Source organism: Lepidothrix coronata, unplaced genomic scaffold, assembly GCF_001604755.1.
Source record: "Lepidothrix coronata isolate B3197 unplaced genomic scaffold, Lepidothrix_coronata-1.0 Scaffold247, whole genome shotgun sequence".
NCBI lineage: Eukaryota > Metazoa > Chordata > Aves > Passeriformes > Pipridae > Lepidothrix > Lepidothrix coronata.
The window spans coordinates 173,312-195,856 of record NW_016690427.1 but is presented as its reverse complement, the minus strand read 5'-3'; the positions used below and the strand labels follow the sequence as shown (position 1 = coordinate 195,856).

At 38.5% G+C, this 22,545-nt stretch overlaps 2 protein-coding genes across 14 annotated transcripts in view; one reads left to right on the top strand and one right to left on the bottom strand.

The window, feature by feature from the left end:
- Positions 1 to 22,545, bottom strand: part of BRDT (bromodomain testis associated) — a 50,605-nt gene that overhangs the window by 13,571 nt on the left and 14,489 nt on the right. For 3 of the 13 annotated variants that reach the window (XM_017835029.1, XM_017835040.1, XM_017835041.1), the window contains exons 3-11: positions 21,437 to 21,486; positions 10,357 to 10,395; positions 7,205 to 7,446; positions 4,922 to 5,059; positions 4,070 to 4,199; positions 3,091 to 3,263; positions 1,601 to 1,972; positions 431 to 559; positions 53 to 241 (exon numbers count right to left, since the gene is read on the bottom strand). In XM_017835029.1, coding sequence (XP_017690518.1) covers positions 53 to 241; positions 431 to 559; positions 1,601 to 1,972; positions 3,091 to 3,263; positions 4,070 to 4,199; positions 4,922 to 5,059; positions 7,205 to 7,396 — 1,323 coding nt within the window. In that variant the 5' untranslated portion in view covers positions 7,397 to 7,446; positions 10,357 to 10,395; positions 21,437 to 21,486. The remainder of the gene's footprint in view (positions 1 to 52; positions 242 to 430; positions 560 to 1,600; positions 1,973 to 3,090; positions 3,264 to 4,069; positions 4,200 to 4,921; positions 5,060 to 7,204; positions 7,447 to 10,356; positions 10,396 to 21,436; positions 21,487 to 22,545) is intronic. The other 10 variants (XM_017835030.1, XM_017835035.1, XM_017835034.1 and 7 more) reach the window with 10 other exon arrangements.
- The window catches only part of TGFBR3 (transforming growth factor beta receptor 3), a 143,199-nt gene continuing 128,550 nt past the window's right edge, over positions 7,897 to 22,545 (top strand). Inside the window, exons 1-2 of the mRNA XM_017835046.1 lie at positions 7,897 to 8,000; positions 8,367 to 8,543. The gene's annotated coding sequence lies outside the window, so the exon portion shown is untranslated. The remainder of the gene's footprint in view (positions 8,001 to 8,366; positions 8,544 to 22,545) is intronic.

The following is a 22,545-nucleotide window of genomic DNA, read 5'->3' as shown; positions in this document are numbered from 1 at the left end:
GTGGCAGTGTCAGAGAAATCTTATGTCGTGCACACAAAGTACTAATGCTCACTTGCTCCTGAAGCTTTGCCAGGTGCACTCTTTTTTCCTCTTCAGAGTCTTCAGATGATTTTTCTTCTGAAGAGTCATCATTACTACTTTCACTGGAATAAGCTTCTTTCATTTCTCTCACAGGCTGTGGCAGATGAGCACTTGCAACAGGTTCATCAGGAATTTTGGCGAAGTGCATTTCAAAAACATCCTGAAGAGTTAGGTTTGGGAACAGCGTACTTTTCAGATTTCTAAAAGCATTATGAAGTTACTACTTGTGCATAGCAACATATGTACTACTTGTACATAGCAACAGAATCGTTCAATAACATTAGTAGATTCTACATCAGGGCATGAAATGACCTACTCTTTTTCAAGTCTGACTTCAGAGAGAACTCACCTGAAGTTTTCTTGCCATGGCAACTATTTCATGATCTGGAGAATTATGTTTGTAGCAGCTCATGAACATTAATCTAACATCCGTAGCAAATTCTTGTATATTACTATATTCAAAGTTATCCATTTTCTTCTAGAGGAAAAGAAAAATAATGCATGTTTAGTAGAGAGCATTACCATAAACTGGCACAAAAAGAGGAGGGTACAAGAATTTTGACACACATTCAGGTTCAGCTTGTATCAAGACAGTAAATATTGTAAAAAAAAAAAAATATGCGAAGACCTGCTTCTCACTTTAACATTGTCCCTTTAACAAAGACTTTTTTCCTCTTTTAAACAGATTTATTAATTGTAATTGCTGGAAGGACTTTGTAGTACTAGTTTCAGCACTAGGGTAAGACAACAATATTTGAGTGACTTTATTTGATTATGTCCTCAGCACCCGTTTTTGATTCTAAGCATGATGTTTACACAAAGCTTGTTCCATAATAGCTAGAGTTCTAAGGGGCTAGAAACTGGGAAATAACCTTTATATTGTGCAAGCCAGTTTTCAAGGTAATTCAGTAAACGATTTAAATTCAACCCCTTCTCCCTCCCCTCCCCTCCCCCCCCATAAAACAAGAGAAAGTGGAGCTTAACTGGGCTGTACTTTAACCCCATAGATATACGCCCAGTGTTCACAGAACACTGTCCACATATCTCCATCTAGAAGGGTCGTTTTTCACAAAAAAGGTGAAAAGTGTCACATAAATATCCAGTGTTGAGGTTTCATGGCACTTCACCAAGGATATTGAGATTCAGAGGGAAGAAGTTGACATAATAGAATTGCATTTTGTTTTACAGGGCATTAACAACAGCACTGTATGTACAAACAGAGATATTTAACATGCAGCCTGCTTAGAAGGGTTTCATAATTCCCTCACTCCTTATATTAACTTGTTCACTGGGTAAGTAAATTAGCCACTGTGTGCATGGTCACGAGACCTAAACTTTCTTCAGTGACCTGTGGCTAAGTTTGAGACACGTAAGTATCTGGATTCTGTGCCCATTTTTTCTTTCAAAGGAGAAGCAGCTTTCATGATACCTTTTCAGCTAACACATCTAAAATCTTGTAATTGCACAAGTTATTCAAGCAAGCACACAAACAGTCTAATTTCCTCAGAAACACACTTACTTTAATGGTTCTTAGGTCTGTAGGACATTTGGCAATGCCTTGGTTCTCACCAGTGGAGAAAGATGCCCCATCTACAGGTTTTAAGAAAGGCCACGCGTATGCTGCATGTTTCTTTGAAAACATTTCTTTAAGTATTGCATTACAATGTTTTAATTTTTCTGACAACTGAATCTTTTTAATAATTCCAGGTGACTGTTGAGAATGTGGCAAGGATCTCTTCAGAAGCTTATTTGTTACCATATGTTCATTTTCACCTCTGCATGCTTTAACAGCTTTTCTTTCATTAAACATAGCAGAAAATTCACCACTTGCTGTGACTATTGAAGTAGTAGGAGTTGTAGTATCAGCCTTCCTTTTCACACCTTTTTTTGCCTAGGAAAAGAAAAAATATACAGTTGTCCAGAGCAGTGACAGAATGGTCAGTTTTCAGACTATACACACACACAAAAAGAATAATCTAAAAAATGTCAGAGCTTTGACAGCTGTTGAAGTCAGAGCAGAATGTGGCACTTCTACAAGTTTAGACTGAAAACCTACAAGTTATTACAAGACCAGCACACCTCAGATTTAAAGGAAAGAATGGGATGTACTGCAGGTCAGGTTGTGGTCAGTTTTCAGCCATTCAAGAGGATTCCAGGAAGCTGGTAGGTTATGAAGTTACCCACAAACTGACTGCAACACAAAGGGGAAAACTACTGCTATTTATTTTAGGCCCAGTTGCGGGCTTTGTGTACAAGATTTATCTTTATTTTTCTTTAACCTGGGTAGTATTTGGTTTGGAAGCAATACAATATGTGCTTTGTCATCGGTGTTCAGACTCTTCTGGAGTGAAGTGTATACACTGTAGGAGAGGCTGCCACAGGTGCCTATTCCTCTTTGCAACAGCAAAACAAAAACAAGTCAATACAAGAGAGTTTTTCTGATGAAAGTGTCAGATGTTCACATTAAGATTGCAGTTAACAAGAACTTGCTTTTGTGAGCTACAGACATCTTCCAGACTAGTTACCCAATGTTCAAGCAAACATGCTATTTTTGGAGAATCAAGCGTTTTATATTGAAAACATGAGAATTATTAAATAGAGCTTTATTTTAGTACTCAAACCATTATCCTCAAAGCAGCCTCATTATTTCCTCAAGGAAAGAACAGTTTCCTGCATCAAGATCAAGCCTGCAGAAGTATAGTAATACTCTTAAAAAATGACCATTTTAAAGTTCATTTTGTTTCTTTGAGAACAACATTTTAAAACCACATTTGTAAGAAAAGATGTACCAAGCAGTCATCCCAATTTCCACTTAGTTTCTAGAATTAGTACTGGCCCAGTTATTTAGCAGAGACCTAGAAGATTTAATAGAGATTTTTTACTGTCTTCTATCACAATAGAGGTTTTGAAAAGATATTGCAATAAGCCTAGCTCCTTAGGTTTTGCTGTTAATGCCTGAAGGAGCTATTTCAATATCTTTCTTTCTTTTGGTTATTTGAGGAAACTTACTTTTGTTATAGGGACTGCAGCTGGCATTAAAGCAGTTGGCTGGGCTGCAGACAAAGGAGCCGGTGGAATCTGCTGTCGCTCTTGAGTCATCACTGGAGGCCGCTCACAACTTGCAGCTTGTGTCTGATTTGTGCTTTGTTCATTTGAAGTCCCAGGGATGGGCTGCTGTGTTTCTGGTTATTTTAATATAGGAAATTTTAAAAGTTAGGTCTTAAATGTTGCAGTTAATTTCTTTCATGGTCAAATTGAACAATTGTCAGCAAAACCACTCTTCCACACACAAGTGGTACAAATAAATACAAACAAGAGCAGTTGTTACTTATAGCAACATTGATATCCTCATCAGCACCATTAGTGCCTCAGCTAGAATATTGTACCAAATTCCACATTATTTGGCTCCAAGAAAGCTGTGGATTAACCTCAGACAAAAGATTAAAAAGGCATCACACTATACGCTGTATGTTGTAAAAACGTTCTTGCCAAGAAGAGAATCAAGTTCTTTTCTACAAACACGTTAAAGACCAGGCAGCAAAGGGTGCAAGCTGCATCACGAAGGTTCAAGGTTCCTAAGCATAGCTAATACCTGCATATATGGCTAAGCAGTATTACAGCCCTCCACCACTGATCTGAGAACAGTTTAGACCAATGTTTTTCTGTATTTGCTTTGGCTGGTTAGATTACTAATGTGTTTTCCAGTTGTTATGCTGTTTAGTTCCCATAGATGTTTACACCTATTAGTTTATATAACATGATACTGAGCAGCCCTATGACATTTTCTGAAATGGAAGTCAGTTGCCTTTTCTAAAAAAATATAAATCTTCTAAAGCCTTATAGCAGTATTGTTACTTGTCTGATTGTTCTGGAAAGAGTAGAAAACACCCCAGCTGCTCAAGGGTTGAGTTGTGACAAAGAGGATTCCCTGTTTCCAGCTTTTGCTTTCTTGGTATTTTAACAATTCAGCATAAAACACAGGCCTTACCTTCTGGCTTCTTTCCTTTTTTTTTCCCTTTATTGAGACTCACTAGTGTTTCTTCTGGTGGCATTTGGGCTATTTTCTGCATAAAGACTTTTTCTAGTTCTTCAGCCATAAACACAATGTCATCACCTGGCTGCAAAATACGGTCAGTAACACTCAGGAAAGGAGAGACTGCAGTAGTGGGGGCTACCTCATAAAATAACCAGACTACAGGATCCTGCTTCAAGGATTGAAGAAAGCCACCAGTACCAGAGAGGTCTAGAAGTTCTTGCCATCCCTGCCCCTACAATTCACTTTAAAACAAATTACTTCACTATTGAAATACTTTTTCTCCCACTATCCCATTGCACAGTCCTTTTTTCCATCCCCATACATCTACAGCAAAGGGAAAAGGGGGCAGATCTTCAACTCCCTTATTTACTACTATGTCCCGAAGAAAACTGTTGAAGCTCAAAGATACTGAGACACAGCCAACAAACATCCAAGCACAGGGAGATGCTCACACTTCATTAGGTTAAACTTATGGGAGGAAAAAAGCATGGCTCATGGTTGCTAGTGTTCAACTTGTACAGGAGTTACACAGCACTTGCAGATTGAGCTGCATGGCTATAACCCAGAGATTTTGGAGGTGTAATCCTTGTACAACATTCAGTTGTTGTAACAGCAAGGGAGACTTTACTTACATGCCTTCAGTCAATCCTAGCAAAAAAGCCTCCTCTCCTTTCAGAGAAAATAGTTTAAAAAAAAATCACGAAGACATTGACAGTGCAAGTTCTATTAACCATTTGCTTGTTTTAGACTTGTTTGGATTGTTCAATAGAATCAGTTACTGGTAAGAGGCTGTGTTTCACATACCTTGTTATACATGTAGCAATTCAAGAACATAGTTTTAAAGTCTTCAATGCATTCTGCAGCTTTTGTGTAGTAATTGTGTTCCAGACGCTTTTTTATGGTGCCTAAGTCCATAGGTTTCTTTATAATACTGTAATAATCCTGTGGTATTGAAAGAATAAGTCACCAAACAGGTATCTTAATATTAGGACATGAAGACTTTTACACATTTAGCTATGAAAGTTGAATTGCAAGAGAGGAGAACTGCTTTATGTTAGAAGCAATATTTTATGTAAAAGAAAACTTTCCCCTGTAGCCATAGGTACCAAAAAAGTGGTCAGGAACTCTTCACCTTATATTTCCTCCTTGTTCTTTCATATAACATACACTATTGGAAGCCCCAAAGAATATTTATTTCAATAGAATTCAGAGCTCTCCTGGTACTAATACTTATGAAAAGTATACACACTTCTCATTTGTTATCTCAAAGCCATTTGCCTGAAGTAGCACTCTGGTTTACAGAACAGTGGAAAAAGAAGCCAAAGACAAACTTGGACAGAGACAAAGTCTCAGTCACTAACAAAAAAGCTGCCAAGTTTTCACAATTGCTGTCCAAATACTTTATTGCCTGGGTTATACTAGCTCTCCTCTCAGGGTTAGTCTAGTGAACATGTGGCAATGACTGAAAGGCAGCTGGAATGTGAACTATTGTGATTATTTTAGTAGCATGGCTAAAAGCTTGTGGGTAAGAACATGAGGCTAATTCCCTAATGGTGCATTTAAGAAACTGGAACAGAAATATCCCCACTAAGTTCACATACACTTTGTGTGAAGTTACTACTATTCCAAGAGTGTTCTAAAGCTGTCCTAACAATCTGTGTTAGTGAAATAAAAAAGCTAAATACATTATAGTGTAGACTATTGAATTTACCAAAACACCACCAAGAAAATTTTTAAATAATGCAGCTAATAATTATTGTCCATTCTGCCATTAGAAGATTCTAGTATCTGGGGGAGAGAGGCAAATGGGGCAAATACCTTTATTGTCCTTGCCATGGAGCCAGACATTTGCTTGCTATTGTGCAATAGTTGAACTAACACATACTCCTAGAAATCAAGAGGCTGCCTTAGAAATCCAGAGAGGCAGAACTGGTCTGAAGCCAGCTGCAAATGTTGCTACAAGCTCTGATGGAATGACCCTTAATATTAACCTTAACTGACAGCTCCTTCCAAGAAGGAAAAAGGGTAAGAAAAGACACAAGAAGATAGTCACTTTGACTGGGCTTTTGTACAAAGTGACCAAATGAGTTTGTCACAAGAAAACAGCCATAGATACAGGCTTTTGTCTGCTCTGAACAGAACAAATGATTTTGTACAATTAGTCTTGGAAATATAAGAGAAGTAAATATGAATGCTTAAGCTAGTGGAGAGGAAAAAAGAAAACAATCAAAGGAAACATATCATGGTTTTATTTAACACCTTTCTACTTATCTACCAAGAGTTGTATCTTCCAGGTCATTGAAATACCATTGTCTCAATAACCTATGTTTTCATTTGACTGAAAAACATCTAGAACTGGAGTCTAAAGACACCTGAATTAAAACAATTTATCACAAGACATTATACACATGCACTTTATTACAATTAAGTTTTAACAAAAATAAAACCCACGCAGCAACACGGAACAAGAATTTACCATCATAACTATTTCCTAGAAGATGGTCTACCACTGTGGTATTATAAGAATCCTATCTCTTCTTTTCTTCCCTATTTTTACAGGGACATTTAATTCTTCTAGAAACTTCAGAGCAAGATGATTTGAAATTAACAAATACTGCAAGTGTAATGACTTCTATGCATCAAAATGGATCCAGATTTGCCTATTTACTTCAGGGTCAGTCAGATCTGTTTTCCCATTATAAAGTATTTGACATTGAGGCTGCCTCATATTAAAAATAAAAAACTCAAAGGCAAAAGAAAATACTCACCATATTCAGTGTTAATAAATGTCTAAACCAGAAGACAAGACAAATAACGCCAATATCCAGAAACCCTAAGAGGTTTATCTAAGCATTATTATTATCCCTTCAAAATACAGATTTTCTAGCCTCAATACAGAACACAAATTAGAAAAAATGCAGCATTTCTCTAGAAATAAAACAGTTTTCTTGTAGACAGCAGTTCAAATGCAAAAGTAGTCTTCCATAACCTGTTGCATCAGAAAAAAAACTGTTTTCAACTAACATTAATTCAAAAGTCCTCTAAATATTTTACTTATTAATATTCTTATTCCAAAATGGTTCTTACAGGAAGATTCAGCGCTGCTGCATCCACAGGCTGGTGAAATGGCCAGGAATAGTTGTGTCTCCACATGGCTTTCATGACCACCCTCCGTAAGTACTGGAGCTGGTTTGTCTGACAACCACTACTTTTGTTATTTAGGTATTCTGGTGGAGGAGGGTTAATTATAATAAAATGGTGTTGACTTGGAACAGACATCTTTAGTGAGTTTGTATATCCACTTGTTCAAAGATCGTTATGCATCACACCTGAGGGGAAAAAAAAAAGACAGAAGTATTCAGTGAAGAATATCTGGATTTAATGGTGCTTACATGTTCCCTTCTGTTTGTAGAATGTCAATACTGTAGCTACAGGCATACCTTCATGTTCTAAGCAAGGCACGTGTTTTACAAAAGTACATATTTGGATACACTGCACCCCTAGAACCTAGAAATACATCCTAGTTTTCTGCTAAGAAAAACTGATAGCCTGCTTTTCATCATGCTATGAAGTATGTAATGAGTTTCAGAAAAGTTCATTATAAGGTAGAAAGCTACTGTTATCAGCACAGTGCTAGAATAGTATCTATGGCCCAATCTTACACAAACTGTAACATCTCATCAGATATTGCGTATCACACATCTTATGTTTTCATTTGTTCTTTATTTCAGCATTCAAAAGCATACTTCAAACAGCTCCTGAAGCTAAAGAGACATTCCAGTTTCTCCCCATGTGTGTGGACAACAGTTTGGGTTGGAAGGGACCTTTTAAACATCTAGTCCAACCCTTCTACCATGGGCAGGGACCCATTCCAATAGACCAGGTTGGTCAAAGCCCCATCCAGCCTAGCCTCCTTGAATACTTTCAGGAATGGGACATCCACAACTTCCCTGAGCAACCTGTTCCAGTGCCTCATTACCCTTGCAGTGAAGCATTTCCTCGTCATACCCAATGTAAACCTACTGCCTTTCAGTTTAAAGCCATTCCCCCTGTTCTATCACTACATGCCCTTGTAAAAAGTCCCTCTCAGCTCTCCTGTAGCCCCTTTAGGTACTGGAAGGGGCTCTAATGTCTCCCCAGAGCCTTCTCTTCTCCAGGCTGAACAATACGAATTTTCTCAGCCTTTCTTCATAGGAGAGGCCCTTCTCTCTAATTATCTCACGACTCTTCTCTGAACTTGCTCCAACAGGTTTATGTCATTCCTGCACTGAGGACCCTAGAGATGGAAGCAATACTCTAGGTGGGATTTTCTGACAGTGGAACAGAGGGGCAGAATCACTTCCCTGACCTGTTGGCCACACTTCTTAGTTCTCTGTAGTCATTTACAGAATGCAGGTGTCTTTCCTTGAACAGTACTGCCATCAAGGTAAAAGCTCTCTTTTCTTCTTAAATAAGGAAAATGTATCAAACCTGAGTCGTTAATACCAGGAACAGTTCTGGACTACCAACCAGCATACCTACATAGGACACTACATCAGTAATAAATGCAGTACAAGATCAGATTGTTTGGAGGTCCGTCCACAATAAATCAGGTATCAAAACTATTGCTATTTTTCATAGTACTGCTTTTGCAAAGGTAGTTGATACTTTGACCGCTCATTTGTACTTTCCACTGGAGATGTCCATAAGAGGGAACCCAGCCAAGATACTGGGTACTGGGAACAGCCTGATTGGCCTTGTCCTTCCAGTCAGTGCAGAGCCCTGCTTGCCCCCTGGCACAAGCCAGTGACAAACTCACCAGGCACCTTCTGTTGATGCAGTACCACAGTTAAGCATTCATATTGCTCTCCCTCTGTGCAAGCAACATCCTTCTGTTTACATTTAAAGTTCACATACCTTGGAAAATAGCAACACCTGCCTGACATGAAGAATGAGTGCAAATGTAATTTCTATTACTAAGTACACCACCTCAGGCTCTGCGTGTCTTTTATTCAGATGGAGACACACATCTAATTTCTTGAAAATTTTGGAAATTAGTACGGTAGAGTCTAGAAAAAAAAAGCACAAAGAGTGCCCAAGGAAACCAGGAGACTGAAGTTTTGTACATAACACAGTCTTAGGCCTAGATGCTTAGCTTTTTAAACCTTAACTTATGTCGTGGAAATCAACTTCCATGCCAATAGGAGAGCTAAGACTGCATCTTCTGAAGGACAGACAAAAGTCTGTGCTTTGGTCAATCCCTCCTTTACTACCTCCCCCTCCATCTCCCCTTCTCCCTAGTCACATAACACTCCTTCCTATCTTAAAATAAAACCTGTGTTTGCACACTAAAGCAAAAGTGTGATCAGATTCCAGCTAGCTAAGTTGTTTGATGTTTTTTCAAACCACCCCTTCCTAGCTCTGTGTGTCCTTGAGCTGCTGAAGCAGATCCCAAAGGTCAAGTAGTCTTAAAAGAGAAGTCTTGAGTGTTTCCTTAAGGCCTAGTTTGAAGTTTTTAGCTAACCTGATAGAAGTGTCTTTTTAGTTTAAGAATAAAAGGCAAATAGCTTACATGAATTACATTTCTAGAGAAGTCAAGGCTTTTAGCAAGATATCATATCTTGTGAGAATCACACTTCTTTCCTTTTTTTTTTTTTTTTAAGAAAAGGTTATTTGCTCTCACTGATAGCTCTCCAAAAGCATGCATTAGCAAGCCTCCTGAAAAGGCAGCTATTTCCTTTTGTTTTAGCTGAGCATTATAGCTACCAGCATAGAACCTGCATATATCATATACTGGTCAAGAACAGCAACTCAGAAAAATATTAGCATACCACATACAGAACAAAGGTAGACAGTCTACCAAACTCTACACCCAAAGAACATTTGATTCTTCAAGGCCTTTTTAACAGGTTTTTTTTAGGTAATAGTCAATAATCACACTGAAGTTTCATAAATAATCTTGGAACCTCCCATATGTTGATATATTAGAACTACCCAGGACAGAGTACAGCCTTCTTACTGCAAGTAGCACAATCTCTTCTCTCAGAAGGACAGCTATCCCCTTAAAGACATCCATAAAACAGCATTTTCTTATTTTTATGAGCTCTCCTGGGGTACATCAAACAAACCTTATATTTAAAGACAAACTGTATAAATATTAGGTGCTAAGAAATCACTGACTTAGAGCTACTACCATAACCAGCCACCCTTGAGCAATTCAAAACTAAACTTCCTCAGAGCAGACCAGTCATCTTTTTTACCTTAGTTTTAGGGAAAGCCACAACTCACTTCCTCCCCACCTGAAAGATGAAGGAAGAACAGAGCTTTAGAAGACAGACACAGAAGTCTTTATAACCTAATCACACCTTCATTTTATTCTCTAGCAATAACAGCCACACACCTGCAACCCTGACTAAAACCTGCCCTATCAATGGTCCTCATTGAGAAGTTATCAACATAAAAAAGGAACAGCTGTTAAGGGCTAAAACACACCAGATGGTTATTTTGCCAGACCTGCTCACTCTTTAGTTAATAACACGAGGTGGAGGGATTAAAAAAGAGGAATTGGTATACTTAGATCAAATTTGGTTTGATTTTCCTATCTTAATTTTAAAGTCTTAAATTTAACATTGATTATGCAGGGTCATACTGTGCTATGTTGTAAGAGCAGTACATAAATAGTATGTCTGGTTAAGAGCTGGCTTGTATTCATACCTTCCTTCATATACAGATTCATTACTTAAATTAAACCCAAATATATTTAGCAAATGCATAGTAGTGTAAAAATGAGGGCCAGGTTGTTTCCTAATAAATTTCATTTGTTATAAGTAAAACAACAAAGGAATTTACCAAGATTATTTTGAATTTTAGCTATTGACTAAGCTTTTGTTTATCTCAGTACACCTTAAAAGCTTCATCCCCAGCATGCTTTAGAATAAGGTAGCTCTGCAAAATGAGATTTGTATTTAATTCAGATGCATGTCCCACTTTAGGATCAGAACCTGCTTGGATTCTTATCATGAAAGTAATTTATCTACATACTTTTTTTATTTTCTCTATTTTTTTTTTTTAGCAAGGTGTCTGAGTGAATGGACCAACTGTACTTGGATGACTTTGTTTTTCTGGCAAAAGTATGAAGCACTTGTATAGGATCTAAAATATCTAGGTAGATCTGGCATGTATTATTACTTAAGCAGTCCAATCTGTTAGGATATGGATGAAGTTGCTGGGGGAAGCATTTGTTTGCTGCTTCCTCTGGCACCTCTACTGAGCTGTGAGTAGGTAACATAAAGTTTATTCTTTATAGGTGATAGGAAGAGGATGTTTTTACTGGGATGTAAGGAATTCCTATATTTGAAGCAGAACAAGTACTAGAAACCTCATTCAATAAAGCAAAGCAAGGAAGGGGAGTGGAATTCTCTGTAGGTAAGTCTCAGCGTTTGCTGAACAGAGTGATCTCCTCACTAGAAGATTGCTACTGAGGAGTATGAAGTTGTGTTACTATTGATGGGATTGGACAGTGAGATGGGAAGGACACTAGCAAAAATCCCAGTAGTGGCAAAAGAAAACAGAAGCTGTTATCTATTGAGCAGACTTGTTTGCTCTCTTATTTTGCTTTCTGCTCTTAGCTTCCAGACTGTAACTGCTTAATCCTCCTCTGAATCTGCTCACGTCTTGTAAAAATTTAAGTCAGTTGGATTTGGTGGGCTGTGCTGTGAATGGGGAAACACTGTATTTGAACACTATACTGGTTTGGTTTGTAAATACTTAGAAAACCAAGTTTTGATGAAATCACTACCTTTGTGTAACTGATATTAAAATAAGCTGAAAAAGAATGTACTACAGTAATTTTTGATTCATTTAAATACTATGTGGGAAAAGGCAACTTTGAAAAATGTTGCAGTGTTCATTGCTGGCTCCCCAGTTGCAGCACTTGCAACTTGGTCTGAGTCTGGCTGGCTGTGGCCTGTAGGCAGGTAGCTGCCAAAAATACTTTTGGCAATTCTCCCAAAGGTGACGATTGGGTGGAGAGGAGAAGAAAACAATAAAATAGTGGAAAGAGGTGGTCACCTTTATGCTTTTGTCCTCATCCAGTGTCTGCTATTTCCAAGACAGTCCTAGTGCCATCCACTTACATGACAGATTAGAATGACATTCCTGACATGCTTCAGAAAATGAATTTTTACAAGTCTGATAGGATGGCTGAGATGGAGTGGTATTTCAGTGCAGACTTGTTGACAGTTCTCTCTTCCTGCAGTGGGTTAGACTGCATCTTCCTGAAGACACCTCATTCTGTAAAAAGTTTTAATTGCTTCTATCTGGGAGACTGTAAGACAATGTCCAAGGTAGTAGCCTGAGACTTCATTAATATGGTGAATATCATGGAAATAGATTATATTATTATATTTGAAATGATTCATCTGTTTGGAATGTGAAAGCAAGTATCACTGATCATTCTTAAATGTCTGCTAAGGCAGAAAATCTGAGTGGGATTTGATCTACTGAACAAAGGCATTTGAAGGTCCCGTGGGTAGAAGGTAAATTTTTAAATGCTTGCTCAGAAGATGTGAAATAATGAAGTATCTATTTCTTTTCATCTTTAAATTTATATCTTCCTACAGGGCATGTTTATCCCTTGCCATGGATCTTGTTAGCTGAGGTTTGCAAGTTTTATACTTTCTGGTGAAAATTTCACTTACAGATAGCCATTTATCCCTGAATCATGATGAACTCTTCCTGATTATAAACATCTGTATAAAAATTGGCTAGCGCTGATAAACACTGCCAATTACAGACTGGGTCAGTGTTGACAGCTGAGGTTCAGCAATTAAAAACTAGTATTCTAAAAAAGCACCTAATTTGAGCTGACAAGGAGGGATTTGTTGGTTTTTTTTAAACTGACTGGAAGGACCTCACTGACTTTAATCTCCTCTGTCCTACATCGCTTGTAAAATGTTTAAGCTATGTCGTAAGGATAGCTGGATTTTCATACCTGTTGTACTTTTTCAAAAATGTTTGGATAATTCCCTGGAGACAGTGAACTGGTGAGAGTGCTGTTGCAGTCATTCCCCTAGCAGTTCTCTGCACTGTGTCACCTGCATCTGTTCTGAATAGGATTTCATGACATGGGACATGAGGTAGGCAGTGTTTACTTTCTCTTATTAGTTTAAAAACAACTCTCAAGGTGCTGTTGCACGTAGTGCTGCATTTCAGCAATATTGTCTTCTCTGTGTTTGGAACAGAACACTGAACAAAGGCAAATGCTTTGCAGAATTGTATGGACTGTATTCTGCAAATCAGATCTTAGGGAGAAATGGGGATAAGTGAAGCAAGATCATCAAATTGCTGACACTTTTTGTCTTTTCCCTTGCTCTACATTTGCCTTTTAGCACTTTGTAGGTTTAATCATGTATGGAGTGTACTATCCTAGATAGTAGTGCAATTTGATGTGATATGTTAATAGTTCACATTGATATATGCTTACTTTGTGGGTTTGGCTGTTGCTTTGACACCACTGCATCAGCCTCACAACACGTGAAACACAAACGATTTATTTTAATTTATGGAAGTTGAATGATATTTCCCAAAAGTATTTACAGCATGTTAATTTTCTTCTCCCTGGGAGCATTTAAAGCACTGCTTTGCCCAGTGAATGCTGTGTGACAGGACCCTTAACTATGCAGGTAACAAATACTTCAAAAAACACTGGAAACAAAGTAATGGGAACTGAAGCTCAAAACGTGATTACAGGAGTCGGCTTTATATCACAGTAAGACACAGAAACTGAAGTTGATGACTACTGCTTTAATAGGCCAGATTTGGCTCTCAGATAGCACTGTAAATTTGGAATAACCCTACTGACTTCAACAGATTTGCTTTAGGTTTTCATCCAGGTAAATGACCTCAAAGTGTCATTTCCCTATGCTCTTTGTTTAACTCATTGTATCATTTTCCCAGGTATTTATAACTTTGTTCATCTGAGACTCTATGGCAGAGTACCCATAAAAGTTGTAAAGGCCGGTCTTTGGTACATACAGGAAATGACTGTGAAAAAATTCATGCATCCCAGAAAGCTGCACCATTCCAGCTTGCTTTCTCACCCACTAGATTGGTTTCACTTGCTAGAGAAATCTCACACCTCATTAACTCAGCCTTCAGCTAGTGTCCAACTGAGGGACTATTGCAGAATGATCCCTGACTGGGAACATACTACATCATCAGCTGATGGAGCTGGCAACTACCTATTTCTCTCCCTGAAAATTAATTTCTAAACTCTTTCATTACATTTGAGTCAATTATTTCTGACATTCAGCCAGTGCGATGCTCCTTCTACCCCTGCTGTGGCTCTCTTGGCCTCTGCCAGCCTGTGGATAAGCAGCTTCCTCTGCCTTGCTCTCCCTTCTGGCAATTCAGCTTCTCACCTGAAGCAAACATGTCCCTCTAGCTGCTTTGCTCCTGCCTGGCCTTACTGTTCATTGGATTGCTCAGGGACATCTGCTTTGTCCTCGGATCTTTTAAGTTTTTTCTTTATCCATATTCCCTTATTAAATAGCCCCTCAAAATAATTTCTGTCTGGTCAGGCCTTAATTTTTGATGGCCAGCTTGCTGCTGTGCTTTCAGAGATCACATCTGGATTTGGATGTGGGGGGCTGTCTGCTGAAGGGGAGGTGTCCTGTGAAGCACTCATTCTGAGCAGGAAAAGAAGGCCTCAGTCACTAGGCTTCTCTACATAGAACTTTAATGCATTATTCTGAAGGGTTCAAGTGTACATCGGTTCTTTGTCCCATCCCGTGACCTTTGGCCATATAGAGAGAATAGCAAAAAAATTATGGACTCCTATGATGTGGAAAAGGAGTCTTTTTTCATCATGTGTAAAATTAGCAGAATGAAATGCTCAATGTGCTTTTCACAACCAAAGATTTAAATAGCTTGCCAAGGGAAAATGACTGGCTTGTTCAGTATATTTATTTTTGTACTCCCCAGGATGTTGATACTCAGTATCAGCACTAAATTTGTGGTTATTAGAACCAACTAGGATGAAAAGAATAGAAACAAAACAGTGTATTAAGTCTGAATTTCACCTTTTTATTTTCCTTCATGAGATGCCCTCTTTGCATATGCCAGGAAATTACCTGTTCTCTTCTAGGAGGTCCTCTAATGTTTGCCTAAAGCAATAGTACATAATAAAATGCTATGTATATTTAGCCATAAATTAGGGATCTAATTTCCGTTATATAAAATATGTTAAATCACATGATTTATAGTAGTTTGAACAGAATCTACGGCAGTAATTTTCAACTGCAGTTATGGTGTGGCTATGCTGCCATCATATGATTGAATCCATAGAATCTGAGTGGCACTTGGATGTGTATTGAAAGGTTTGGATGCTCCCCACGCTCTCAATCCCTTCCTTGTGCTGTGGAAGAAACTGAAGGTGGAAAAGATGCATCCACAGCCTTATCTGCTTACTGAATTGATTTTGTTGAAGTAAGGTTCTAACAGTTGTTTGAGTCCCTGACAAAATAATGTATTTCTGATTTAGTAGTGGTTTATTTCAGCATAATTTGAGTTTTTAAACCATCTTCAGTGGTGGCTTTGTGCAAACTGAGTTGGCTCTACATTATAGCTGGTATGTACATGTTATTAATTACTGTGCCTCAGCTGAAACCTAAGAACTTCTTGAACTGCTCTAACACAGTTGCAAGCTGTTATGTATTCATACCCTTCATGATTTAAGCTAACCCAAAGCAGATCTGATTAAAATGAATTTCAGCACAATTGCTTGCATGAATAAAATTGGCTCAAAGTTATGCTTGAAATGCAAAACTTGAGGTGATGATTGAGGAGTTAGATCCCCTAGCTATGTGCCTGATCTCTCTGTGAGAGATTATACCCTTACAGGAGAATTGCATAAATTTGTACTTTTATGAGCTTTCCAATCTCAGGTCATTCACCAGGTACCAGTTGGAGATCCTTAACAAAATACCTTCCTATGTGTTTCCTGATTGTGTCCAGTGTCCTACTCTATTGCAACCTTCTGCCAGTAGATGTCAGCTCAGAACTAGTGAAAGTTTATTCTGCTCGTTTTGGTAATAAGAATTAGTGGTTCTGTGACTTTGGCCTTGACTTTTAATATCAGATTGCTTGCTGAGAACATCAGAAAGCATGATGTCAGTATTCACACATTCAGTGTGACCAGTGTGACATTTGCACACTTGGTGGCATTTGTAAAGAGAGAATTCAGCTTAAATACAGTGTGATTGAAAAAGGAAAGACGGTCTGTTAGTTATTAACCTTTAAGGAAAGATTTTTCACGATCAGATTCTGATTCAAAGTTGCCATACTGAGAAGCCAGGGCAAAGGAACCACTGTGTTGCAGAGGGTGGTAGTTATTTGCAGCAACCTCTATGCTGCCAGAAACAGAACTACTGGGGCATTCAGAGGAGTCTCTGCCCCAGTGAACTGGTTATCCCTGTGAGACAATGTGAGGGAGGGATATGCTTGCTGTTGGGATTTGTTTTACTTTTTCTTTTTTTTTTTTCTTAGAATTATAGGACTATTTTTAGTTTGTATATGTTGGTGGAACTGCATCTTGAGAGCCAAAACTTTGACCATTGGTCTTTATGGTAACATGGCACTGTTCCTACACACTGGAACTATCACATTTGGGATGGGCTGAAACCATGTTGTTGTACACATCTGGGACAACCAACAGTGGGGAATCCAGGAAATACACCATGGGGCTGAATAAGGAGCTTCCCCAGCTGTCAGGACCCTGAGTGCACCAACAGGCTGGGCAGTCCTTTCTCCTCTCCTGGGAGTGGTTTGGGTCCTGCCCTGACACAGGGCAGCTGTGTAGCCTTGGATGAGACTGCTGGGGAAAGAGCAGTGTGAGAGGGGGCTGTGAGGGCCATCCTTAGGATCCCCCTCTTTTGTCTCAGGTCCGTGCCCTTCCCTGAGCTTTGTAGTACTTATGCCCTTGCCTGGCCATACCCCTGCTAGCTGGCTTCCTGGCTTGACCTAGGATCTGCTTGATCACCACAAACTTGTCTGACAATCACTGGACTATCAGCTGACCTTGGCTGCTGCTGTCAGACCTGCTCTGCTCACCTTGCCTGGGGGCTTTGGGGTGGGTACTGTGCAGGTGAGGCTACATCGGCTCCGTGTTTACCCTGCCTGGTGGAGCAGCCAGCTCCTGCTCCCTGACACTAACCTGCTGGTGGGTGGCTATCACAGGCTGATTTATCTTCTGTAGATTACAAATTTAAGTTTAAAAATACAAGTATAAATTAAAATTAAACTTGTCTTGGCAGTTTAGTTCTTTGTACTAGGACCACGGAGTCTGTTAAGTGATTAATGATGTGTGTCCTCAAAATTCATGAAGGTAAAAGTTTCTAAATTATTTTCAGAGATTGGGCTTTTTGAACTGATACGTATTGTGTAGATGGCATACCTGCTCCCACTTGGTATCTAAAAATAAAAAATGGAGCCATCAATTCCAAGAAAATGTTATTCCTTATTTTTGCAGTCTGCGGCCTAGCTCAATGAACAGTTGTGGATGCCAATATAATAAATTCAGAAAAGTCAAGTTGCACACTTCCAGAGTCTTTAGGAGATTAACTGCCTGTCTGTTTAAAAAACTCGTTTCTAATGACCTTGCTGCTTACATGTCATTACTTTTTTTGGGAGGGAGGTTCCTCACTCTTGCCATTTTTCAACAAATGGAACTACTTTAACATCAGAGGGCCAGGCACAGTGGAACTGGCTGTAAATGTTTGACAATGGCAAGAGGGTGATTTTGTTGAACTGGGTGAAGGTTGATACTGGTGACAAAAATCCAGGGCCCCCAATTAGATTGAGCTAACCAATTCTGCACTGTCAACCCAGAGATATTTTCATATGGGGTGTTTTCAGGAGCCTGCTTGTTTAGGGAGCTGATATGGACAACCAGAAAATCCCGTTGTTCCTGGGCCTGGCTCTAGAAAGGTGGGAATTAAGATATACCCTGCATACCTACATTGAAGTGAAATAGGAAGTGAGTTTTTGAGCGGAGCTATAATGGTTTGAACAATTTTAATAAATTTTAAATTATATTTTACCATACAACCATCAGTTAATTTGTCACAGGTTTTATGGGTTTATAGTTTAGTGAGATTTTTTTTAGTGAGATTTTTAAGTGTTAAGTGACCATATGTTTTACAGGCTTAATATGGCTTTAGCTTTTAGGCGATTGTGAAATTTTGCAAGTTTTTTAAAGATTAGTAATCTGTTCCTTGGCTCTTCTGCATGTGCAGAACCCATACAGCAATGTATTTTAAACACAAACCAAGTCATAAACTATTCAATTAAAGCCAAACCATTTTGACCCTAACTACTTGTTCATATACAGAGAAAATAGTTCACATGCAATGTCAGTTAAAAAGATCTGTATGTATATGTGCTCAAAACATCTAAAATAGCTATAGTGAAATTATATGAGCCACTAATAATTAGATTAATGAAGGTCAGTCCCACTGATAGTGGCTCTCTGAAGAACTCTTCCACTTCTTTGCCATTCCCAGACATAAGCAGTTCCTGTAACTGCTTGTGTGAGGTGGCTTGAAGCTGAGAGTGTGGATGCTGGTGCTTGAGAGCAGTGCCACTGGTACTGAAGCTGGTAGAGAAGCTGCTATGAAACTATGTACACAAGCTCTTGGCCCAAGACTGGTGACTGACTCCTCTGCTAAGCCTCTATCCTTCTGCAAGGAACTTGTCCTGCTGTTTCTACGTATGCATTCTGCATCCACTTCTGTGGAAAACTCAACTAAGGCCTGCTTGACTTTCCTCCATTGCTAAACACTCCTCCCTCTGTGCATGTCAGCAGCAGCTTTTGCTATTAGTGTCTACAAGCACATCATGTTAAGGACAGTTTAATAATCTTAGACCTTGGCCAGGGAGATCCTCTATTACCAGTGCTGATTCTAACTTTGTTTCAGGCCAGAGAAGTCCTGGAGAGTACAACAGTTGCTAAAATACCATAATGGAAAAAAGAACTAATATTTGAGGCCAGTGGGAATATTCCACCTCTCTGTGCCAAGGAGCCCGTGAAGGGAGCAGTGTATCAGCAAATGGAGAGGCTTAGTAAGTGACCAGCCCAGTGCTCAGGAGTTTGCCCAGTCCAGAAATCCCACAGACTTGCTTTAATAGGTAATGCTGGCCAGCATTATTTACTAGGGAGGAGGAAGGATAACGCAATGCTGCACTGGGATGCAGATGCTTGCTGTCAGAAGAATGGCTTTTCCTCCTTCATCCTCTTATCTCAGCTATGTTTTGCAAATAACAGAGTAAGGATAAGCAGTGGACATGCAGCTCTGTTCTTGCAATAGGAACAGTCCTTTGCTCGTGGGAAATGTTTATTACTATATCAGTGTGGCGTTATGTGACTTTTGCAGGAGTTGAGGTTTTGTGATAACTCTGTAGCAAAGGGAATGGGGAACCTCACACTGGAGGAGGTGAGAAGTCCTTGCTGCATCCCACTCTTGCAGTGAGGACTGTCAGAATTCCTGCATGTCCCTGACCACTGCCTGAAGCTGAGCAATTCCTACTCCCCTAAAGGGAAGCTTTTAAGGTGGCAAAGGAGAACAGACTGCTTGGCTTGAGGCTTCAGCCTGAGTGCTGATACTTCTGACCCATCTCCAAGAGCTGAAATGCCTTTAGCTGGAATGGGCAGGAGAGGGTGTGGAGAGGCAGGTTTCCAGGAGCGAGAGAGGGGTGGCTACATTCAGGACTCTGGTACTCATGGAGAACAAATAATGATGAAAGAGAAGAAAAAAGGATTTTGGCACAACCTTTTTTTTAACAAATGTAAAACTGAAGGATTTTCCAGTGATATATTAATACTTAAATAAATGTGGAGGACTAATCCCTCCAGCATGGAATTGCACTGTGCATATCTGGTTTTCTTCATGGGAGGGTCAAAATATGTTAAAATAATCTTTTAAAAAAATAAAATATTGAGGCTTTGTGGGGGAGAAAAAAGCTGAAGGCAAATTGTAGATGGGAAAACTGTTTTTTTGAGATAGATGGCTGGCTGGAGTCTGTTTTAGCTTAAACAAGGGTAATACAACTTGTGCAAGACTGACAGCAGAGCCTGTTTATCTAATTTTTGTTTATTATTATCTAGTTTATGAATTCCTAGACCTCTGTTTCAACATGTTTAGAATTCCCATTTCATTTTCACAAGACACTATATTTTGCATTATGCATTTGGCTGTATTGCATGTGCAAGGGTTACAAAAAAAAGCATATGTGCATTAGTGCTGTACCTTTATATTTATCTACATGCCAAGATTAATCCAAGATGCGGTAATGTTTTGCCTTAGAGCAATTGTACCAATGAACCTTAACTCTGATCTTAAGAGACTTACTCTCTGTTCCTGTGACAGTTTGTTTATTCTTCACTTCAGGGCCTCTTTTGAGCTAAAACAGCCATTAAGAACAAATTGTTCTGGACAGCTTTTCTGCCTTTGAGTAACAAAAACTGTGCGACTTATTTTCATTTCTTCCTATACCTTTTCCAGGTGATTGCTACAAACATAAATCCACTGTGGTATCCATCCAGCACTGGAATGTTCCAAATGCAGAGAAATTACTTGACTCATTAACAGTGTGACCTTCTAGCATTCTCTACTTGTAAGAATTGCTGCATGCAGGGGAGAAATCCCACTGTACTTTGTGTACATAATATTATGAGTACAATGTGTATGATGTCTATATTGGAGGAAAAATACATCCAAGTACTTTGTGTATTTTCAGTTATTTCTATAGGTTCTTGTGCTGCGGATAAAATTACAGCCGTATTGTAAAATAATGTTGTATTGAGGGTTTAGTCCTAAAATAGATCTAAGCCCCTGTAATTCAGTGGAAGGTATGAGTGCTCTGAATTCATTCAAGTACTTAATTTATTCAATTAATCAACTTAATAATTAAAATCAATAATCTCAAAAAATGGCTGAGAATATATTCCTATATTAAGCAGAAAACATTTTTTTTCTTTCATTACAAAAAATATATTATCTGTGAAAAAGTAGAAGAAAAGAAATGAAAAGCACTGTTTTCCTGTAGAACAATGGAGATATCAAGGGAAACCTGGAGCTTTTGTTAAAGTTAATAAGAGCTGGATCAAACCTAGGATTTCTTACAGCTCTCATGAGGCACTACAGCTCTTGACTTCACTAATCAAAAATTAAAAATGAATAATTATGAACTATATCTTTCTCTTCACTAAAGAAGAAATAACCTCCAAGTAGATTTAATTTGGTAAAACTTGGTTTATGAAACCTTTTTTAATTAACCAAATACCTTACACTATTTCAGGTCCTGCTGTTCTGTTTCTTCTTATAGGGGGACTACTGAAATGGAAACAAAGGTCAGTTTAGTAATATAGAACTGTTTATTTTAGAATTACATGTTAAAAGAAAAGTTAATCAGAAATGAAATTATCAGTCTCTATCAAGCTAAAATCTCAGGCTGACAATGCAGATAGGTTTATAGTAGAATGATAAATTAATTACTGGTCTTTTAAAACATATTTTGTTGAATTGCAGTTGCAACATAATTTACAAATTGTTGGAAAGGAGATAGAATTTTTTTGTTTGTTTGCATTTTCACAGAGATTTTTCTGTGGCTACCACAGAACAGAGACAGCAGTTACTTCAGTAGTATGGCAAGTACTCTTCCTTTCTGTTTGCATAATCCTAACATAACTGAAATATTGCTCTGCTTAGAATGAAGAAAAATAAATACACGTATCCAGATCCATATGTATAATGTTTATGTGATTACTGATATTTTTAATGGAAGTATTTATATTGCTAACTGTAATTGAGGATTCTATCTTGTTCCCTCTTTCTCTCTATTAAAGTTATGATCTAGGAAAATATGAACAACTGAAAAATCTGATTTACTGTTTCATATTGCATCTCATTAATTTTAAAGCTGCATAATTGTAAACTACAATAATAATTCTGAACAAATATATTTATAGGCAGTTGAATAGATAGATTGAGGAGCTGAAGTGGAGTCTTACAGGATACTTAAGATATTCTATGAACACTTTGTAGTACATGCATTAATGGTAAATTTTGAGAAGTGTGAAGTGTTGATAGATGGGATGAACAGAGCTGGGAATGAGCTTCATTACAGCTGCAGCAGTTTGGAAATACAGAGTATGACAGCTTGTTCTCGCAGAATAAGCACCTGCTCATCGGCCATGCTACCAATAAAAATGAAACACTGAGAGGAATTTCAGACTGGTTTTTCTGTGCAAAATCTGCTTCTGTTCAAGTATTATTGTCCTGTAGTGAGGATCTGAGGACCAAAGCATGTTTTACAACCTGAAGCAATCTTGTCTTGTCTGTATGACTTTGCCCAGAACATGTAAATTTCTCAGGTGGTGCTCAGTTAGCTGG